Consider the following 24,285-nt stretch of genomic DNA (forward strand, 5'->3'; position numbering starts at 1 on the left):
ATAATGTTGTATGTTAACTATACTTTTTAATAAAAATCTTTAAAAAATGAATTCATGAATAAAGAATAAAAAAATTTTAAAAAAAATTTAATCTTCTGTCTTGTGGCACTAAAGAAAAATATCCAAGTAAACAACAACAAACAACCATCCTCTCAACCCAAGTATTGTAATATTTATTAGTCTTTCATAATCTGTAAGAAGACTAATAGAATACAAACCTGAGTTAGGGGAACATTCTAAAGACATTGAATCCGAAGCTCAAAATGATGACACACTGCCTCAATATAGTTATCCTACAGCAAATCTCAACATTCCCCCACTGAAAACGGTAAATATCTTACAAATGAAGAGAAACCTAAGAAATAAAATTGTACAGGAAACCAGTGAATGAACTAAGAAGATGAAAATTCTGAAACTTACCCTTAGACAATATCCTGGTTTTCTTTAAAATATAATCAATTTTGGTTTTTAAAAGTATATTAATTTGTTGTGTTGGGTCATTCATTTCTATTTGCAAGAAATACGGCACGTTTTTGGTAAGACAACTGAATGGGAAAGACCCATATGAAGCATTAGTTGTGAGACTCAAAGCTATTGAGAGAAGTAAAAAAAAAAAAAAAACTAACTAATGGAGTCATTTATGAAAAAACTACCTGATTTTATTATTATTATTATCAATGCCAAACAAGTCTTTAAATCAATTAAAATTTATTTAATTAAGCATAAAGTTACTTTCACATTTGTCTACAACCATAGTAAATACAGTTCTTGGCATAAAGACACAGCCTTTGGAGTTTAAAACATCCCCGACTGCAAGATTACATATAGAAAACTCCCATTATTGTTTATGTGATAGTGGATTTGTTAATCAAATTAAAATAATTATACTATCTAGAATAAAATAAAATGGAAATAATTTACTCATAAGATTCATATTTAAATCATCTTTATTTACAAAATACTATCCTGAGAATTGTATTTCCATTAAGCTTCAATTTGAGCAAAAGTATAATCACTTAAGTAACAACAGTTACTTAAACTGAAAATGAGAGAGATGTTAAAATTACTTTTGAAGAGACACCAAAAATATTGTCAAGTTTCTTGTTGTGGTTCTGGATGTTCAGTAGTAGGCTCGTTTGAAGGCGGAATCAACCCCGATGGGAGCTCACTTCTACTTTCAGGATGTGGGGGTGGGGGGAAAAATTCAGCTCGTGGGGGAAGATAATAAGGAAAACCTCTTGGTGAATAGACATTTCTCACTGTTCAAAGAGATTGATAAAAGACATTTTTTAACTTGAAGCACCTGTACTGCAGTCCTAATAAATCATTAGCTTATAACTTCCAGTACCTATCTTCATATTCACATACTGACACCAGAATAATTAATCAATCTAACAAATGAATTTTTACAACATTGAGAAAAACATACTCTCTCCAACTAACACATGATTAAAGGGAATATCATTCATTTAGACACAGTTTTTGTCCAATGAAAATCTAACATCTTAACACCTTTTAAAAGAATTATTTCAAACTATATAAACTTACTTAAAAAAAAAGGTTTTCCTATAATATCATTTTCAGCAGACTTAAAATTCAGACCAGTAATTCCCAGTCCTAATTTAATATTATCCTAAAACATTTTCAATTATATCAAACACCATCTTAAAATTCCCCCAACAAAATACATTTTAATTCACCTTAAACTTTAAAATGGAGGAGGAATAAGGGGAGGAACACCACATCAGGTAAATAATAGGCTTCTGCCTAGTGCTTGGTAACCATGTATTTATTCTGCAGAAACCTACAGTTCTAAATGGCAAGGTACAGATATAAAAGCAATAAACTATTCCACTTTTCTGATGTGAGGCTATAAAGGGATTTCAACAAATTCAACAATTAGTCCAAACATGATAAACACATTTTAGGTTTTAAATCAGTAGGACTGCATGAGCAGTACTTAAGAAAAAAATTTTTTAGAAATACTTTGGCCAGAAATTTTAATTGTAAACTATAAATAGTAATTATTTTTACTTTAATTGACATAGTACCCAGTTTCTATCAAATAAGATACAAATAATTTCAGTCTTAACATAAGATTGCTGCAAAAAGCCAATGATTTTCTTGACAAGTGGAATACAGAAAAAATTCCACATTCTGGAGATGAATCAGTTGAAGCCTCATTACAGTCTACTGATGGCTGGCTGCCTTCCCAATTTGGGAAAGTAATGGTACACTTATGAAATGTGAGAAAAATTTTCCTCTACTGCATTACTATATGAATAGAAAGTAGAATTCATATCTCTGATTTACTCTATAAAACACATAATTAAATTTTGAAGAAAAAAACAAGCATACTTGCAAATGGAGGAGGTGGTGGGCCAGGAAAGTCCCTTGGAGGAAAATAATCTCGGGGAGCTCCATACATGCTTCCTGGAGGAGGTGGAGGGAAAGGAGGACCTCTTCTCATGTATGGGCCCCTTGGATCCATTGGAAACAAGGGACCTCTGATTGGAGGAAAAGGTGGAGGAACACAGCTAGGGCCAGTTGCTTCACTTTCGATGGGGGGAGATGAATCAGGCATGTTTAAATTCTGTAACAAATTGACATATGGCAGTCACTAAAACAAGAGCAAAATTTGTAATCATCTTCCTGAAAATCTTAGGCTTAGAAGAAAGCACCTCAGCACCTAGGCAGAAAGAGCCTCTGACAGTTTTAAGAGGCTCCAGAGAAAGATTCAAACAGTTTTCGGCATCAGATGGATTTTTGTCATCACAAATAACATCAGCAGAAAACAGTTTTAACGAACAAAGCAATATTCTGGCTAAAGATATAACACAAGAGTAATCCGAGAGTACCAAAATATATAATACATTCTTTTATCAAGCTTATACTGAAAAAAAAAAATGCTCGTTTCTATTTACAACATAAAACAAGGTGACCAAAACCAAACTTGTAAACACAGTAACAAAAATATATTTTAAAATATTCAAATAAAAATCGAACGGGGAAAATCTAAATTCTTGTGTAACTATGGTCAACTAACTCAAGCCTCTCATCTATAGCTAGGTTATAGTCTGTAAATTATACTTGTACCACCGTAGGATACAATCCAAAAAAGAAGCAGCTATAATGCTAAGTAGGAAGTATGTTTGTCAAAATAAAAGAAACAGCTGTATATCAAAAACTAGATTGCCAGTTAAATTTCTATTCTAGTAAATCAAAAGATTAGATGGCTTCTGAAGAATGGATAAAATTCCACTTTCAATACTTACACCAAGATCGTCTCTGCTATCATTTTTACTGGATTCCATTTCTGAAGACATTGGCCCATCTAGACATAAAAGTTAAATCATGACTTATTACTCCATTCCTAGAATGGCTGCAGTCACCAAGGACATGGATACCCCCAACTCCCCTTGGCAGCACATAAACCACCTTGACACCAGCACCCTGTGCTAGAGCCCCAAGCACAGCATGAGGTCCCTGGGATTCTGGCAGACCCAAGGTTCTGCAAAGGCAGTCACTTCCCTAGCTCCCTGCTTCCACTCGGCCTATACCTGAGCCACTAGCTCTTCTGGGGGTAAAAGGAAACACAGAGCCAGGCAGACTGGCACCACACCAGGCTGACAGATCTCCAGCAGGTTCATGAGTAACTGTCAGTTAAATCTATCTAAGTATGAAATGTTTAGATAACTGATTAAACCAGCATGTACCCAAATTATTTTTCTGGTGGATTTTCACATTAGCCTAATTTCCCTGATTGCTAAACAGGATATATGTTAAGTGGACTGGAAAAATTAGGAAATTAATCATGGAACACTGTAAAAATTTTCCATCATAGGTACATACAGTAAACCCATAACCATGGTGCCCAAACCAATCGCCAACGTATATGCAGATGCCATGAATGTGTATAATATAACAAGAAACATAAAACCAGGAAGTTTTCAGGACAAAAGTTTTGGCTTTAAGAGCTACCAGAAATAGCAGTTATATTAGTCCTTTATTTAGCTTTTAATTCTTTAGTTTGCCATCATTATAAAAAAACTCAGACACACACACACAAAGTATTTCTTACCCACTTTATCCACTGACGGCATATTAAAACTTCTGAGTTCTGCTGGTCCAGATAGTCTACCAGAATTAGAGTAAAATCTGTCTTGCCTTTGTGGAGGAAGAGTTAGATCAGGATACGGTTGGCCTAGAAAACAAATTTTAAAGCATTTTCATTAGTATAAAAATGAATCAAGTTTATTTAAGTTTAATATGTTGAATGTACACATTTCTCTTGCTTCCTGAAAGACTTTGACCCATATTCTTGGTAAATAATAAACAATTTTAGAAAAATTACATATTGTACTGAAGGCAATAGCTTAATTTGCTATTGTAGTAAACACAAGTACAATATGCTACCCTGGATTTTTAAAGTTTCAATTACTATGTGTAAATCAGAATATATGAATAGAATTTAGTCATATATATTCACTTAACTTTTAATTTTAATAATAGAAGTGGATATATCAATATATCAAAATGATTCTGAAAAGATAGCTCCTAGCAAAGAAAGAAAAAACAGAATATGCTGTCAGCATAGCAAGAAATTTAGCAGAACAGAAAATGATATAAAGAAATGGTCACCAAAACAGAACGAGTATCATTTAGAGGTCATCAGTGGTGATCAAATTTTTAGTAACTTAAGTATTTTGGAATTTAGCATCCCTCCAAAATAAAGACAAAGATCTCTGATGCAACAGATGAATGGAAGGTTCACAATGCTCAGATTAAGGACATTTGGACAGATGTAAACTTGGGACCAGGCTCTGACTCAGGTACTTCTACAGCCACCCTCCTTTGTCCCCAGGGGTATTTTAAGATGACAAAATGGGTTATTCCTGAGTCCCTGTAGCACTCATCACTCTTGAAAAATATATAGGTAGTCTATCTCATCTTTGATAGATGATGGCAGACTTTTACTAGATTAGGCATGCATATACCCAACTCCAAAAATATGGGGACGGTCAAAGGGGATGAATTGTGTGACTCTCTCTTATCATTATAGGTATGGAGAAATAGCCCCAAACTACCTTCCATAATGGTCCTAGACAGTGGTTCACAAATGTGAGCTCCATACAGTGTTGGCTATATCACTCCTCATTTGACTCAGTCACATGGGAACTTATTGAAACAACTCTCCCACACAAAGCCAAGAAAACACCTGGCATCAACCACAGTCGACAGAATTATATTTAATCAGCTCCCAAGAGTCCAGGGATGTGACTCACGAGAAGAACCAGATAGGCTTGACGGCTCATTTCCTCCCCATTTCAGAATCTTAGCAAAAAGCTATCTCCATGGGTCTGAATTAGCCCAATGGAAGAAAAGGCTAATAAGTCCCGAGATCAAATCTGAGTTTTCCCTTTCAACTTCAAACATGGGATTAATTAAACGGCAGAGTTGGACAAGGGGAGAAAAATGGGGAAACTGAAAACCTCACAACCCTTTTTTAACCAGGCCTCAGAAACCGTATCATTATTTTGTTTCTAAAATGCATCCCCACAACATCAGCAGCTTTAGAAATACAAAATTTTGCTACAAGCTTACTATTTTATAAATCATATACCCATGTTGCCATCCACTGCTAAAAAAAATCCATTCCTTAAATCTACCAGGGCCTATTATGTGCCAGCCACTAGTGATACAAAGTTAATTTTGATACAGTCTGTGCTCAAACAAATACATACAATGTGATCAATGCCTTAATAAAGGGGCATACAATTAATATGATAGGTGGTGGCCTGTCTAAATGTAATCAACGAGGAGGTAAAGCTTGCCCTGAAAGAAAGGTAATGAACAAGTAAACAAGGGTATTCTGGTCAAACTCAACTATACATACACATACACATACACATACACATACACATACACATACACATATACATATACACAATGTAATAAGGGGAAGTATGTGGAAGGCCTATGACCAATGGAAGGCTGAAATACAGAAAATAAGGACATGAATGATTCCTTTCTTTCTTTTTTGCTTCTTACTTTTGTCTTCTACTACCCTTATGAAAAAAGAGATGGTTAAAAAGAAAAAACTGGAGAAGGAAAAGAATCGGGGGAGAAAATGAATAAAGGGTGGGAATAAGTAAACACAGAATTCTGAAGCAGTTTTATAAACTATGAATTAGAATAAAATTCAAGAGGTCTGGTTTAAACAAAAATGCTGTTCTTCATCTCTTTTTAAGAGTTGGACTCCAATTGTTCCCTGAATACCTACTTTAATCATTGTGGGGTTCCATAACATAACAGGAACATCAACATGGTTGAAAACAGAATTATAAAGATGAATAAAGGGTTAGAATTTTTTTGGTTCAATACTGGTTACTATCAAGTACAATAAGCATCTTCACTTAGAATGTGAAGAAATAGTTTAATGATTAAGGAATTTAAATGGAATGGAAAGAAAAATTTCCAGAAATTAGTTGAAAAAGCCATTACTATGGACAGGTTATGACTGTGGAATAAAGAGACCAACTGTATAGAAAGAAAGAATGTCTAAGAAACAGACTTATGCAAATATGGACATTTAAGATAAAAGTGATCATTTAAATTGATAATTCAAGATAAAAGTGATAATTTAAAGTGATGAACCAATATACATATAGTATTATATTAACTATCTATCCAATGGGAAAAAAATAATTCCTCACACTAAACACCAAAACAAAAATAAAATCCTGGTTAAAGACTTGAAATCAAAACAAAATTTTAAATTTTTAGGAGAAAACAAAGAATATCTTTTTGATCTAGGGATACATCTTAAACAAAAAAATCTTATAAAGATGGATTAACTTACAACAAAATTTGAAACTTACGTATTACAATGACATCCATTAATTATGAACCGAGAAAATATTTGCAAAAGACAAAAGATTAGTATCCACAATATACTAAGAATTCCTGTTAAGCAAGAGGTAAAATGGAACAATTTACTGGAGGAAATAAATAAGATCAATAAACATGAAAAGATGCTCAAACTCACTAATAATCAAAGAACTACAAAGAAAAATGAGATAAAATGGGAATAACACTCTCAACAGTGTTAGAATAAAGTATATTAAAGTATAGTATTGACTGGTCTCATGGAAACTCAACATTACCCTAATCATACACTTCACTGACGTTTGAGTTCCTTCCCTGTCCTAAATGGCTGCTGAATACCTTTTTCTCTCTCTCCAAATTTCTGACAATCCCCTCCTCGGCCATCTCAAGTTCATGATCCTGCCACGTCAAGAAAACTGATGCAATTAGACACCTGCAGTCACACTCACCCAGTTTTTACATCTGTACCCACTTGCTCTGCCTTCCTTCTTTTTGCAGTGGATACAGTGATTCCACTCCATTTAATTCCTCAGTTACACTCTGATCCCATGCTTTTTGTTGACTACTCAAGGTTTCACTTTTATAATTATACCCTCTCCCATACATCACTGATGTCTCATTCTATCTTGGATTAATCTCATCAACAAATGAATATGTAATGTTTTCCATCTTCAAAAAACAAAAATACCTCTTCCTCCAAATACCATCTCATCTTTCACTTTTACTGAAAGCAACATTTTTCAAAAAGCTGTCTACATTTGTCCCCACATCCTAATCTCTCCTCAATCTACTCTTATCGGGAAGACTGAAGAATCAAACACAGACTTTTAAAGTTTATCTAAACATATATAGCTGTAACTCATCAACCAAAAATTAATCATTAGAATTTATACAGGGTCAGTATACAAGAAGATATAAATGATTACAAGAGATATACACTCCTCCCAAAAGTGGTAGCCCCCACATTTGGAAACAACATTACAGTAAACATCATCCTCTAAACAGGATAAAAGCATTGCTGAAGGTTTTGGGACAACTTATAAGTTTATGAAAGCTCCAAAATCTCAACAAAGAGATCAAAATGAGCCTAACTTGAACTATAATTCTATCCAATGAATAGTCTAGAAAGAATGTTCACAATGCAGAATGGTCTACATAAATGTCTATAAATCAGAGCCAGTAAAGTAAAAGCGATTACTGTGCTTCTAAAGTATCCAAAATGTTTTGATCTGTTTAGCCTGCTTTTGTTTTCAACTTAAAATTTAAAACTGTCCTTATCAATTTAGCTGTGTATCTCTTATCTGTTCAGCTCTCCAAGAAAAAGAGATTAAAGTAAGTTTTTAAATATGCAAGGCTGAAGACCAGATTTCATTCATGATAATACCACCAAGGTATAGCTGCTAATTCTCTTTGCTACCCTTCACATAAATTACCCAAATCAGTAAAAGTAAGCACTGACGAAAACAACAGAGTCCACATACATACTCCCCGTTCTTTTAACAATTAAAACTAAGAATATTAAAGCTCTAAAAAGTACAAGGAAGGGAAGTGACATAATTCCCCTTTAATTTATATCTTTCTATTCTACATAGTATGAGATTTGCTGAAAATTAAGATTCTTTATTCTTTTCCATTACTTCTCCCTGTTGGAAAAGGAGACTGTACAGCTAGCTAGACAGAGGAATTAGAAGGATATTCAAGTTAAAGCACCAAAAGATCAAGAGCCCTGAGAGATCGAAAACATCAAAGAGTAAAAAAATAATTAAAAACTGAAACTTTCTTTTCATTAAAGTATTTGTGATTTTCTTCCTCTTTTTTTTTTTAAGTTAAAATACTACCACAATAAAACATTTACATGACTTAGGCACAGTATCTTTCTTGTTAAACTCATGCATATAATAATTTATATGTGATGAATCATTACACTGATTAAAACCTGCACTATAAATTATTTGTAACTACCCAGTAGATATAATTCTCAAGAATCAGTTAAAAGCCTAAAAGCCAAGAATTTAAATTTAGCAAATTCATTCCCTCAGTCAAAAAGCTATCTATCATTTAAATTCTAGCATGACTTTTCTTATTTGAATTGTTACTAATATTGTTGGTAAATGTTAACACAGTTTATATAAGGCATAAAATATTTTAATATCCATGTCACTTAAAATGTTTTAGTAACTACTAAACATGGGGTTAAGAGATCTTATTTTAAGATTTTCTAAAAACTTGCTTAAATTATTACCCTTCAAGATTGCTTAATCTGCACAGCTTTATAAACAAGAGCAAGTGCAAAGAAAACAAGACAATTACTTAGGAGCTTTTTATTTAAAAAGTACATGAAAAATATTATATCTTCCTTTCTTCCAAAGCGTTATTCTAAAGTCTAAGAAATTACAGTACACAAATGTACTTTTTAAACGTACATATACCCTAAGTGAAAACGTTATAAAAATAGAGTCCCTCTGGTAACTGCATTCATGACCTCAATTCCTTGCCCCTCCTTGCTTCCTTGTCTTCAAGAGGTGCAATATATTTCCTGCCCACTAATTCTAAATTCTGCCATATGACCTGTCAATCATATGTTAACTGCTATGCTTCAAAGGGAGGTTTAAAAACGCTTGTATATTTTTGCTTTTCTACTGTACTTCAGCACCAAGAATGAGAGGCTCACAGAATAAAGTCCCATTTCTGATGGAATGAACACTGAGCAACATTAAGTCACACTGGTTAACTTTTTGTCGCACCTTAGTATTTATTGAGAATTTATAACGGGTTGGTTATTTCTAGAACATATCCCTGTTAAAATTCTAACTCCAATTACTGTATCATATATGAATATTAACTTATATTATTCATCAAGAACATTTTTTCTGCTAAAACTGTAAAGATTTTTTTTTTCTTTTCTTTTAAAGATTTTTATTGGGGAATTGGGAGATGGGAACAGCGCTGGGGAATTGGGGGAAGGGGAACAGACAAGTTGCTGTCCTTTTGTTCTTCAGTCTAGTGGAGGACATTGCTTCACTGGCTCAACTTGGCACCATCATTGCGCTCTTCCCGGGCGAGGCAGATCAGTCGCCGGCTTCTGGACGGTCGCTCACGGCGGCTGCTGGCCGTTCACACTGGCTGCTGGCTACACACGGTAGCCCATGGCAACCCACTGCCACAGGGGCTGCAGCCTACGCCGTCACAGGCGACTCATGGCAACCCAGCTCCAGGTTGAGCTGTTGTTCAGCATCTTAGCTGCAGAGGGCCAGCTGGCCCCTCATATGTGGGATCCGAACCAGGGCCCTCTGGCGATCTAAGCCAGCTCTTAACCAATGCGCCACTTGGCTGGCCCTGTAAAGATTTCTAACTAACTTCGTAAGATGAATAAAAATAAACTGAAAACTGTTTCTTGATATGAATGCTAGTTATACAGGTATACTCAAATTGTGAAAAAAAAATCACGAAGTTATATGCTTAAGAATGCTTGTACTTTTCTGTATGTATACTGCATCCAATAGGGTTGTTTTGTTTTCGTTTTTACTTTTGATTTTAAAACAATTAAAGATTCACAGAACTGCAAAAATAAGAGAGGTCCTGCAAAACCTTTACCCATTTTCCCCCAATTGTTACATCTTTCATAACTACAGTGCAATATAACAACCAGGAAACTAACATTGGTACAATGCATGCGTATAGTTCTTTCCATTTTATCACGTGTAGATTTGTGTAACCATCACTGCAATTAAAATACGGAACTATTCCATTACCACCAAGATCTCCCTCATGCTACCCTTTTTAGTCACATCCGCTTTCCTCGCCCTACTAAACCTAACTGATGGCAACCGCTAACCTGTTTTCCATTTCTATCATTTTGTCATTTTGAGAATGTTATATATATGGAATCATATAGTATCTGACCTTTTGAGATTGGGGTTGTTTTTTTTTTCCCACTCAACATAATGCCTTTGAGATCTAACGAAATCTTTGCACTATTCTTTCTAGTTTGATTCCACTGTGATCAGAAAACACTGTAGGGGCCGGCCGAGTGGCGCATTGGTTAAGAGTTGGCTTGGGATGCCAGCTCTGAGCAGCAGGGCCCCGGTTCGTATCCCACATGAGTCAGTGATGCTGTACCCTCTACAGTTAAGATGGTAAACAACAACTCGACCTGGAGCTGGGCTGCCATGAGCTACCATGAGTGGCTGGCAGCTGTCCAATGGCCAGCGAGTGACTGCTCGCCCGGGAAGAGTGCCAATGATAATACCAACATGGGCCAGTGAAACGACGTCCTCCAAAACTAGACGGAAGAACAAAAGGACAGCAACTTGTCTGTTCCCCTTCCCCAATTCCCCAATAAAATCTTTAAAAAAAAAAAAAAAAGAAAACACATTATGATTTCAATTTTTTTAATTTGTTGAGATTTGTTTCAGGCCCAGCATTTGATCATGGGAAACGTTCCACTGGGGCTTCAAAAGTACATGTATTCTGCTGCTGTTGGGTGATGTATTCTATAAATAAGATTAGGTCCCACTGGCTGATGGTATTCTTCAGTTCTTCTATATCCTTGCTGAATTGTCTGTTTAACTGTTCTATCAATTGTTGAGAGGGGTCTGAAGTCTCCAACTATAATTGTGCAACTGTCTGTTTCACCTTTTACTTCTATCACTTTTTGCTTCACATACGTTGTAGCTCTTTTGTTTGGCATATACATATTTAGGATTTGCTATGTCTTCTTCATCCTTTTTTTCATTATGTAATGTCTTTCTCTGTCCCTGGGAATGTTCTTTGCTTGGAAATCTGCTTTATCTGATATTACTACTATCCACTCTTGCTTTCTTGATTTAACGTGTGCATAGTATATCTTTTTCCCACCTTTTACTTTCAACCTACCTATTACTTTCAACCTACCTATTACATACTGTTCTATGTAAAAGTTTTATACAGAAAGCAAATAGTTGAGTCATGGTTTGTTTGTAGGGTTTTTTTATGCATTCTGCCAATCTGTCTTTTAATTGCTGATCTCAGACAGTTTATATTTAATGTAATTATTGATATATTAGGGCTTACAGCTGCCATTTTTTGTTTTCTATTTATTCCCTCTGTTGATTTTTCTGTTTTCTTTCTCCTGCTTTCTTATAAGTTACTTAGACATTTTTTAGAATTCCATTTTGATTTATCAGATCTATAGTGTTTTTGAATATATCTTTTTAAACAAATTTTATTTTTTAAATTTTATTGGAGAATTAGGGAAGGGGAACAGACAAGCTGCTGTCCTTTTGTTCTTCAGTCTAGTTGTGGAGGACGCTGCTTCACTGCCCCATGTTGGTATTATCATTGCGCTCTTCCCAGGTGAGGCAGATCAGTCACCGGCCTCTGGACAGATTTTTTTTAGTAGATGCTCCAGGTATCACGTAACTTATCACAGTTTACTAGTGTCAACATTTAAGAATTTAAGTAAATTATAGCTTGATCTGGAGCAGAAAGTCTCCCAGTAAAAGTTTTTAACAACTGAAAAAGGTGTCTTCATTAATTGTGTGTAGAGAAGAGTGATTCACATGCTTTAAATACTGATTAACAGGCTTAGGTTCTACTGACATTATATATTATTTGGTCTTCCAACTAGACTGAAAATTACCTTTAAAAGCTCAATATTAACCATAAATTCCTGGCTACATTTTATATTATTCAGCTAGACAAATCACTTAGTTGAACTCTCTCACTGTATAAAAGGTCTGAGGCCCAAGGAGATGAAACAAGTTTCAAAAATCACACAAAAAGGTTAAGTGAAGACTGAAAACCAGATCTCTTCATTTCAAGTCCAAATGTTTTTTCACCTAAACCATTCTTGCTCTACAATATTCAATCTAAGTTATAAACACACACAAAAAAATGTTCAATGAATAGATACACTGCACTGTAGACTATTCAAATAAATTTTGTGTACAAGTTATACCAAAGGAGAATAAGCCTTATCCTAATATGGTGGTCAAATTTGTGTATTAACCTTTACTAATTATTTATATACTACACAGAGTTCTGGAAGAAAAGATAGTTATAACCTATATTGGTCTACAAGAAGATTGAACCTGCAATGAAAATAATGAGACTAAAATGTTGACAGATCCTCTAACCAATAAAAATGTCTACAATAGAATATATGAGGGAAAAAAAGTTATAACATATCTTTTCTGACTATGTAAGGTAGAAAAGTTTTTTTCCCTCTTCAGAGTAATTTAACAGTGTAAAAACAAATGATTCCTTAGAAGTATGGAACCATTTTAAATTATTTCTGCTTACTCATCTGAAGTCGTGAAAATCTTGACAATTTTCACCAAGTACTAAGATGTTAAGGGAATATATAAATTTTACATGGTATGCTTAATGGTACTAAATTACTGATAATTTTAAACAACTACAAAAATCCATATTCTTCAGGAACTTAGTTATTTTAGTTGTCATATTGTTCTTAAACTATTTCAAAATTTAAGAAAAATCTTAAAATTAGACACAATAATTAGTGGGAAGCAGGACTCTTTGTGAGTCCTGATAATACTACATAACACAAAAGGGAGTGTTACAGGGTGCTTTGAAAGCACGTAACAGGGGCACTTGAGCTAGTCAGAAAGGTCAGGTAAGGCTTCCCTGAGGAAATGGAAACTGAACGTAAATCTGAAGGAAATCTTTCCCATTGACGGGGCTAGCAATATATTCAGTACCCACATTATAGGTCCCATTTAAATCATTTCAAAGCAATGATCTCTCCCCTTCCGTATAAATTTGTGAAAACAGAACTACAGATTAGATAAATAGATAGATAGAGCACAATGAACTTAAGAGGCTCCTTTCTGACGTAGCTAGCAGGGTGGAATATATCTATCTAATCCTGAAGCTGGCTAAGAAAATCAATGGACCAAAAATCAAATGTCAATATGGGTCATAAGCTCAGAAATGTAGACGTTCGATATGAATATCAGGAATGCAGTTAATATACTCTAACTAGCAACAGAAATAAATAAAACATTGGAAAGATAAATTGTTTGACTAATTTCAACCTTTCTGACACACGTGTGTGTTTTTCTGAATTCCAACTATTCCTTGTGTTTGGGCATAGCCTTAAAAAATGTTTTTATTAACTTCTACAGACTTGCCTTCGCCCATAAACATTAAACTACGGCTATTTCCTAGGATGAAAGAGTTTTCGCATCTGCACATGCACCTGTATCTAGCAAATCATTGAACCCTGAAGCAAAGTGAAAAACAGCCATGACCTATGCGAAACAAAACTGGAATATTTTTCTAACAAATTCATGCTTACAAAAACAACTTCTAAAATAGGTGTTATATGTGCCAGGAGGGGACCATGGTTCTATTGTAGTTTTTATTTTTTTCTTTAAGGTTATTGCTAATTTTCCTATTTTTGAAATTCCTATACAGTTGTAGATTGCAAGATGATTTTGATTATGTAATAACTTGTAAATGTAATATTGGGTTGTCAGAAAAGTCATGACGCATTTTTGCAACAAAAAACATAGAAAAAATACATCATGACTTTTCCGACAACCTAATAAAATGCTATTTTGAAAGTGAAAAAAGGGGATGAGAGGATACTTTAGATTATCACTACCCCTGTATTTTACATAAGTCTGTATTTTGTAGCCGAGAAAACACTGACAGGCAAAATGAAATGCTCAACGTTACACAAGAAATAGTAATGATAAGATAAATACCCAAGTCTCCTCATTCCTTGTTCAGTGCTCTAATTTACCAATTAACTAATTGTAATACAAAATAAAAGAACCAATGGGAAACCTGTTCAGTGAATATTTAGATGAGACTTAGATGCACCAAGAGCAAACAGAATGTTTTTATAAATTTACTCTTGGTGAGAATAGGGTTAATAGCTAAATGCATCTATCAACATTACTCCAACTCAACATATTGGGTTGTTGGAAAAGTCATGACATATTTTTGTCTATGTTTTTCAAAGGTCATTTATTTATATAAAGAACAAAGATCAATCAATGATATATTGCCCGTTTTGTCTGATAACCTTTTGCCATTTTTCAGTGAGCTTCATAATTACTCGCTCATAGAAGGGCCTGTCTTTATTTGCGAAAAACTGAACAAGGTGCTGATTTACAGCCTCGTCTGAATTGAATGTTATACCACGCAAGGAGTTTTGAAGAGAGTGAAACAAGTGGAAGTCTTACAGCACAAGGTCAGGCGAGTATGGTGGGTGTGGCAACACATCCCATCCAAGCTCCAATAATTTTTGACGGGTGATCAAACTTGTGTGTGGCCTCGCATTGTCACGATGGAACACAACTCCTTTACAATTAACAAGCTCTGGAAGTTTCTAGATGATGGATTCATTCAAACTGTCCAATTGCCGACAGTACACATTCAAATTGATTGTTTGGTTCCTTCGTAGGAGCTCAAAAAACACACCTTTAAAATCCCACCACACTGAGAGCATAACCTTCCTCTGATGAATGTCTGCTTTCGATGTCATTTGAGGAGAATCATCACGTCGGGACCAAGACCATTTGTGCACCACATGGTTGTAAACAATCCACTTCTCATCACCAGTTATCAGTCGTTTCAAAAAAGGATCATTTTCCTCACGTTTCATGAGCATACTGCAGACGTTCATATGCGCCGTCAAATGAACTTCGAGTTCATGCGGAACCCAAATATCAGCTTGCCTACATATCCCAGCTTCTTCAACTGGTTGTGAACACTTGAATAATGGATGTTCAATGTTTCTGCAATCTCTTGTGTCATGTAATGTGGGTTTGATTTGATCAATGCCTTTATTTTGTCGTCATCAACCTCGACGGGCCTCCCTGACCGAGGAGCGTCATTGAGATCAAAATCACCAGCACGGAATTTCGTGAACCATCATTAGCACTGACCTTCTTGTAAAGCATTGTCACAGTAAACTTCATGCAACTTTTCACAAGCTTGACATGCCTTCTTCCCTTTATGGAAGTAAAACAATAAAATACGGCAAAAATGCAGTTTGGTCTTCCATCTTCAACTTGTTGTAAAATCTCCAAAACTCAACCAAATCGCTCAATTTTTTTTTTAGAATGAAGCTAGAATTGTCAGCTGTCAAATGACATAGTAATGACATAGATGTGAATGACTCTAGCACTTCCAAAAATGAACTAGTGCCATCTGTCGCAAACATGCATCATGACTTTTCCGACAACCCAATAGAACCTCAGGAGACATTTAATGCAACTCAACCATAAAGTTCTCAATATCTAAAATTCCTTTGCTTTGTCTATAGAATTACCTATTTCGTTGTGATTACAATTGACATAGGTGACTCCTATGTCAAACCAAATTGATCAGATACATTATTTGGAGACACACTGTAAAATGAATATGATAGATACAGTCTTCTATGAAGATATCAATTTAGAAGCTCACAATTTTGAATTTTTACTTAAACTTCTAAAGTAATGGATGGATACCAGGTTCCATTACATTCATAATAGACTGACCTTCCCACATATAGTAACTCTGATCAAAACACACAAAATATCTGAAGGCTCTGAAACATGAAAAAGGTAGGCAGATTTGGGAAAGGAGTGGGAACTTGGAAGAAGAGACCATCATGAGGTGAGTTTTCCATTTTTATAGTTTAGCTTGAAGGAAAACCATGGTCAAGATGCAACACAGAACAGTCAAAACTCTCAGAACTATCTGGATTCAAAAACTAAAAGACAGAGCCCAGAGTGTCAGAGAAGTGGAGCTCAAAATTCTGAGTTTTCTGCCCAAGTCTATGAACCACATATGTGTGAGGCAAACTTAAGCAGTTTTCAGCTAAGGCTAAAAACTGAACTGATATTTGAACTGCTGCCCATCCAGGAAAGAAACACTCTATACTTTGAGTTTGACCAACCTGCTCTTGTAAAACAAAACCAATAACCCTCTTCAGAGAAATATAGTAGAATCCAGAATCTCCACTACGTTTTTAAATCCAAAATTACTCTAAATAGCAAGAACCAGGAAAATGTGACCCATTCTTAAAGGAAAAAACAATTAATAGAGTCTATCCTCAAATGACCCTGATGTCAGAATGATCCTACAAAAACTTTATAGCAGCTATTATAAAACTATGCTCAGTGAGGTTTAAAAAGTTTATAATGAATAAAAAAAAATAAGAAATTTCAGTAGAGAAAGCAAAACTATAATAAAAAAGAACCAAGTGGAAATTCTAGAACTGAAAAATATATTATTTAAAATAAAACTTTTACTGGATGGGCTTGATAGCAGAATGGAAATGACAGAGAAAAGGGTCAGTAAACTTGAAGACAGATTAATAGAAGTTATTCAACCAAACAAGGAAAGAGAAAAAAATTGAAAACAAAATGAAAAGAGAATCAGGGATCTGTGAGACAATATCAAAAGATCTGAAAAATTACATATTTCAGATAATTTTTAAAGGACATGTAAAATATTTCCTAGTTTGATGAACGAACAATAATAGCAAAGTCATTAATCTCTGAGTTCTGGTCCCAGCTATTCTCCTAGCTAACTATTTTAACCTTTAGTTTAAAGGTTAATAACCTTTATTTAAGATTGCGAGCTAATCTATTTCTGGACACAGTGCCCTTCTCCATATAGTAAGGGCTATGGACAGATTTGTGGTTTTTCAATTTAACTTTTCCTCAGAACTTTCTACAAAGCTTTTCAGAAATACAAGCCTCACCTCCAGAGTTCATGCTCAGACGGTCTGATCTGAGGTAGGATCCCAATATCTGCATTTGTCCTAAAATTCCCTAGGTTATTTCTCACGATAAGCCAAGTTTGAGAACCAATACACTAGATAATACTTTAGGGAAACAGAGTATATGACAAAGACTCTTGGTGCTTATAGCTTCTGCATTCTCTAAAGGAAGGTCCTCTACACAGATGTAGAGATATGATATCTGCAAAAATCTTACAATAAAGTCCCTTGGGACAAGAGCTGTACTTTATTCTTTATTTTTATCACAGCTTTTAAATGAATGTTAAAGGTCAAGAAGGCATTGTTCTAAGTGTTGTGAACAAAAGTAACAACAATTTCTACCTTTATGAAGCTATTTTAGTGATATCAAACACAGAAGCAGCCACAGTATAAGGAGCATCACTTTACAGTACACATGCTACCACAGTATTGGCTAACTCATGGAATTCAAGTTTACCACAATATTGTTCCATCTCAAGCTTCTCAGGAAAAAATATGAAATAGTATATTGTTTTAAATGTAACTGATTTAAGGCCGGCCGAGTGGCTCAGTTGGCTAAGAGCTCGCTCAAGAGTGCAAGCTCTGAGCAACAGCAGTTCGATGCCCGGCCTGAGCAGAGCTGCCAATGAGCTGCCAACAGGTGGCAGGATGGCTCAGCTTAAAAAAAATTAAAAAAATTAAAAATAAATAAATGTAATTGATTTATACAAAGCAGGCATAGCTAACTTCACATAACAATGTCCCTGAAATACAGGGCATAAGTAAAAGTGAGCAAACTAAATGATTTGAACTATCTTCCTTGGGAAAGTAGGGAGGGGCTATTAAGAGAACAGCAATTGCCCTATTTCAGGATATTCTGCTGTGATTCTTCCGGTAAACACATTTATTTTGGCAAGATATCTAAAATATATTATTCGATAAAAAAGATAATTAAAAGAGAGTGGATAGTATAATTGCACAGAAATGATGAAGGAATACCTATGTTTATGAAGGCATACAAAAAAAAAATCCCTAAAAGATATAATTCTGGGAAGGGCATGCTAAGATGATAAGGGGGATTTTTTCACTTTTCTAATTACACATTTCTGTATTGTTTAGATTTTCCAAAATCAACATATATTACTTCCATAAGCAAAAAAATAATAAAGAAATTCCATGGTGGGAAAGGGAGAGGGGGTCAAAGTTTTCCATAATGTGAACAATTACCCCTAATTACTTGGCTTAGAAATTTGTGTTATTATTATATTCTAATATTAATGTATCATGGTTTTTCTTAAGACAGGCCACACATGTACTCTTTCCTTCCATTCCTGTATGTTGCACATACTGGTTGCCTTTCAAATATAAATAATAACTATACTCTTTCCACACCTGGTGGAGGAATCATCATTCTACGATCCTGTTCCCACGGAGGTGACAGTGACCCAGTGTCAGAAGGTGCCCGGTGAGGATCAGTTAACCTGTCACAGCTTGGTTCTCCTCTTTCATTGGTAATCTGATGGTCTAGAGGATTCCCTGGGCCTCTGGAGCCTAATTAAAGAAAACAAAAAATACAACTGTTTTATCTAAAAAATGCATTATAAGACCTATCATCAAATAAATTCCAGACACTTTTTAAAAAGTGAAAATAGATTCCAATGAAGTTTCCCTAAGACCCATTAGACTGTAACTATCCCATCAAAGCCATTTCTATGAGAATTCTGCCACAACATAAACACTATAAAATTTGTTTTAAATGTTACCATAATTGTGTTACACATAAAATCAGCGGTTAAATTGTAAATTATAAATAAAGTCTGAAAAGTAAAAGTAGAAAGTAAATTGAAAAGTAAAGCTTTCTAAACCAGATGTAATAAAATAGTTATAAAATGAAGTTTTTGTTGCTTAAACTAATATGCCAATAGTCAAAAGCAGCATGATTCCTTTAAAACAGTCATCTTAGGGGCAATATACTTATTTCAATAATTCTGTGACTACTCAAAGTATTTTTTTAGAAAAACTCTTTTGGAAATGTACTAAGATTAAGTTTAGAGCCATTCAAGAAATTACATCTCAATATTATAACATGACTGTCTACTTCTGTCCAAAATGGTTTCAACCAGTCTGATTACAAACTTTATGCCATCAGATAAATTTGGCTGTAAATGGCGTTTAGCAATTTCTGTATATCAAATTCACCTTCAAAAAGAGATCACAGCTCTCAAGGCAAGTCTATAACAAGAATTTCAGGAGCGAGAGGACTACTGGAACACTTTGTCAAGCAAGAGAATACTCATTTGGATATGAAAATCTGTTATGCTGACATTAAAAAAAGAAGGGAATCCCTTTAAAATTCCCTTCTTATAACTACAGAAAGGATAGTACCTCAATTAATAATCCATATTCAATTAAAATAGAAAAGACAAATATAAAAAAGAAAATTTAACACTAAATAACAGTATATTATATTTGTCCATCATTGAGGGGTAAATGAGGTCTTCTCAAAATTATACTGCCCAGAAAACAAAAGCTTGTTCCTTTCAAGGAACAGCTTTTTCAAAAAAAACATTTTTTAATAGAAGTCTTTCCAAAATGCTTGCCACATTTCAGTATCTCCTTTAAAAAGAGATGAAAATTAATTTGACCTTTTCTTGGTATCTTGTGCAAATCAGTTTAAGCACTCCTTTTTAAATATATAGCTATCTTTTAAAATTTTTTCTATCTACTCTCATTGTGGAGTCAAGAGGTCAACTGACTTTTGTGTTAGAAGGTCAATTATCTCTTTTCCTTATAGTTGTACATTTTATTAAACTCCCCAAATCTTTCCTTCTGGCTTGGTCATCCTTCTAATCAGTTCATTAGAAGAAAAAGGCTGGGAAAGCAGAAAATTGAATTGGTAAGAAATGTGCAAGAGTCAATTATGCTAAATTCATCTCAAGTGAAGCACTCAAGTGAAGATCTTTAAAGGAGACATTCAAAGACGTCTGACTGCTTACAGGTAAAAAATTACAAACTTGAAAGGGCTAAAGGTTAAAATTTTTCATTCAGACCAAACGTTATATACAATTTACTCTAAAAAGAAATGATTTTCCTTATACTCAATTTTATTCAAACATACATCTCACCCAAACTTTCAAATTTAAAGAGGTAATAAAAGGAAGAAAAAGGAAGGGTACTGGTCATTTTTCTTTGGTAGGTCATAGAAACTATTCAGTCCAAAGCAAGTCTTTTAAGACCTGATGATTACTTACCCAAAACCTCTGTCGCTTTTCTAACAAGTAGTAAAACACCCTTGCAAATAATGTTTAGACACATATTATCTTGAAAGTAATTATAAAGGAGAGGAAAGTAATTTAAATAGGAGAGGAGAAATCAAAGGTAATTTTTACTCTTATTTCAAATACTCGATTGGCTACAAGCAATCCTTGACTTACGTCATTCAACTTCCAGTGATTCACATTTACAATCTAGCCAATTATACCCGTTTCTAGGGCACTGTTTTTCAGACTGCTGGCTGCAGCCCGTTTTGGTGCATGAAATTATTTGAGTCTTAATCAGTGTTAAGTACTATTTCGTGTAACTGCTTTCAATTACATTTATATTAGTGTGTAATATTATGATATAAAATATATTTCTTACTGTAGGTCAAGGCAAAAAATTGAGGGGGGGTGGGGAGAGGAGGAGTGGATTTAGGGTACTTGCAGTGCACATGTATATTTCAGAATTAGTCCCCTTCCTGGAGTGCTTAAAGCAAAGCTCTCCTAGGGCTCCAAGTGCCAATCTGCAACTCAATCTCTTTCCCTCGAACTTTCAGTTCAAAGCCAACACAAGCAAAGGCTCTCTATGAAGTGTCACCAGGCTGTGGGCCGAATCTACTGTGGGACTGGGAAGGACCAGTGCTAAATTTAGCAAACTGAGGATGGGGAAAGAGGATATAAACACGACATGGGGAAAGAGAATATCTCATAAAGTAGGAAAATGTATTTTTTTCAAATTCTTGACAGCAATTCCAAAGAAAGAGTTCTAAAGATATTTAAAATAATGACAACTTCAACAGGGAAGTACACAGACTCTTTGAGAGGCTACTCTGATGAGTAGTACCTGTGTGAATATTTGAGCTTTGGTATGTTGGGTTTAGTTTTATTTGGTCTCATTATTTTCTGTTCCTCTCGGATTCAACATGCTAAATTCACTGATAAAAAGGGAAGATTGGAATACACTACGGGTGAAGAATGCTATCAGCTCTTATAAAACAGACTTGAGGTTAAAAACCTAAGACTTTTGATTTTGGAATGAACAGGGCTCTCTATCTTTGAATTTTGCCACAATTCAAGGGAAAATTTTAAAGCAACTTGACAAACTTGAAAATTTTAAAGAAACTTGAGTGAACAAAGTATGGTAAGAGACCAAAAGAGGAAAACTCCAGGTACACAGGTTAACATGAGAGTGCGAGCTAATGAAGTAAATGCAGAAAAACCAACAGCTAATGCTTAGTCTGAAAGTAGCTCAGGAAATTCTCAAAAACACATATACGGGTAACCCAGCAGACAATCTTAGGCCGGTTTTTCAAAGTATTAACAAATGATTTAGGTCTCATTTAAGGTTCCCATGAAAACTCTACCTACAAAAAAGCAATTCTGAATTTCTCAACTTGAAAAAAAGGTCCTTTCACCTTGATTTTCTACAATAAAAAGATCATGATAAGTAAAAAAAGATTTTTAAACTCTACATTCTAATAATGTTTCATTGAAATACAATTTTATGCTATGTTATATTGTTGTTTTAGGTAATCTTTATAAAGTTGTATACTACGTAGCATAATATATAGTTTTTAAGAAGTCAAAATATGATTTTAAAAAGATACGTATCCAGTGCTTGACCAAAATGTAATGTATTATAACATGGTATCTAAGAGAAAAATATTAAAATTATATGTCATAATTTCCAAACAAAACTAATCCACAATAAGTGCAAGGAATGCCTGTATTTTCCAAAGGATTATTTTAAAGATAAGTTGAGATGAAAATGTAAAGGAAGGAAGAAATTTAGAGTAACAAAGATGTTTAAACAATATACCTCTTCCTCCTCCCCCTGGAAGCAAAGGTGAGAGTCTGAGTGGACCCTCCAACAAAGTTGGAGGGGAGAGAAAAGCTCTCGTTTCAGATGAAGGTCGACCCAATGGTGAGGGACCATATGGGGAATGCTCTGGAATAATTAAAACAGCATATTTAAATTCATAGTTTCAATTACCTACACTATAGATTAGAATCCCATTTCAACAATTACCACCAGGTCACCCTATTGCCAATTTAAGTTTACTCCATGTCCTGAACACTAGTATGCCTTGGGTTTTGCTAACATGGGACAGAATTAAATATGGAACCCTATGTTCCATAAAGTCTGTCTATCAAATGTATATTTTAGACAATAAAAACATTCTCCTCTTGATAATTGATATACATATATAACCATGAAGTATTAACCAAAGGATACTGGTGATATATGGGGGTTACAAGATTTGGGGGGCACGAAGCTTGTTTGGTTTGGTTTTTAATGGCAGTACACTTCCTGGTATTTCAGCTGGTGAGGGTTGAAACATGGAAGGGCTCAGTCTAAATCAGGGCCAGATAGCCTGTGTTGGGCCATGAATTGTTTGAGTAAAGCTTAGGAATACGAAAAGCATAAAATACTCTAAAGCATCAGAAATTACTTTTAATTCATTACCAGTGAAAAATCAGTTTACATATACTAATTCATAAAAAAATTATTACTTTATCTATAATCCATGTAACCAGGAGCCCTATCATTTTACAAACTTCACCATTCCCAAAAAATGATTATGCCTCAAAAGATCAAAAATCTACATCAAAAAACAAACTTAAATATAACCAAAATAACACTTTTTAAATATGCTAAATTTTATTGTGTAGTTTATATAATATTCAAATGTAGTTACAACAAAAGATCAAAGCATTATATACTCTACCTGAGACTTCTGCATTAATTTCAGACAAAAATTCTTCCTGTATAATTCCTCCATCTCCTAATTTTGTTACTATTTAAAATTTATAAAAATCTGCTATCTTCAAAACGTAGAAATAGACTTTCATTTTAATGAAACTGGACTCTCAAAAATGATTTTTATAACTTTTCAAAGGTTATTATAATAGGATTCTTCCTATATAAAGATAAGTTTATTTTCACTGCCTCAGAAACTTAATTCCAATTCAAACAAAATTGTTTGGGAAATTTTAAACTATTTGAAATAGTATGAGATCATTAAAGATGCTAACTCATTAATGAATCAACAGAAATATTAAATACATCTTCTAAAGAAGTGGTCCTCTTTTGGGGGTATTAAAGCAATCAAAACTCAGATTACTCAGGTTTTCCCACTTTTTACTTAATATATTTAAGTAATTAAAAACCAACTGTTTTAATTTTCATTTTTATAATTCAAGCAAATACCAAATAGTTACTATGTAAGCAGTCACAATGCTATTTTATTTAAGCACTCCTTACCCGTTTATTCTTCCCTGAAATAATAATTACATTGTGCAGAGCACTTTAGTTTTCAAGGAGCTCAAGTTACTAAATATACATCATCTTATAAACCTCACTGAGAAAGAGAGGAAGCAATTATTTACAGTATAGCTAAGGAAATACAACTCAGAAACTTGGAAGATTATGAG

General features: G+C 34.3%; 1 protein-coding gene across 11 annotated transcripts in view; it reads right to left on the reverse strand.

The window, feature by feature from the left end:
• Window positions 1-689: 689 nt before the first annotated feature.
• Window positions 690-24,285, reverse strand: part of MIA2 (MIA SH3 domain ER export factor 2) — an 84,579-nt gene continuing 60,983 nt past the window's right edge. For 8 of the 11 annotated variants that reach the window (XM_019644736.1, XM_019644735.1, XM_019644745.1 and 5 more), the window contains 6 exons: window positions 22,670-22,798; window positions 18,986-19,144; window positions 4,082-4,204; window positions 3,276-3,334; window positions 2,359-2,593; window positions 690-1,259 (listed from right to left, as the gene is read on the reverse strand). In XM_019644736.1, coding sequence (XP_019500281.1) covers window positions 1,093-1,259; window positions 2,359-2,593; window positions 3,276-3,334; window positions 4,082-4,204; window positions 18,986-19,144; window positions 22,670-22,798 — 872 coding nt within the window. In that variant the 3' untranslated portion in view covers window positions 690-1,092. Of the gene's footprint in view, window positions 1,260-2,358; window positions 2,594-3,275; window positions 3,335-4,081; window positions 4,205-18,985; window positions 19,145-22,669; window positions 22,799-24,285 lie in introns of those variants that run through there. The other 3 variants (XM_019644737.1, XM_019644747.1, XM_019644738.1) reach the window with 2 other exon arrangements.

Source organism: Hipposideros armiger, unplaced genomic scaffold (assembly GCF_001890085.2).
Source record: "Hipposideros armiger isolate ML-2016 unplaced genomic scaffold, ASM189008v1 scaffold_90, whole genome shotgun sequence".
Classification (NCBI taxonomy): domain Eukaryota; kingdom Metazoa; phylum Chordata; class Mammalia; order Chiroptera; family Hipposideridae; genus Hipposideros; species Hipposideros armiger.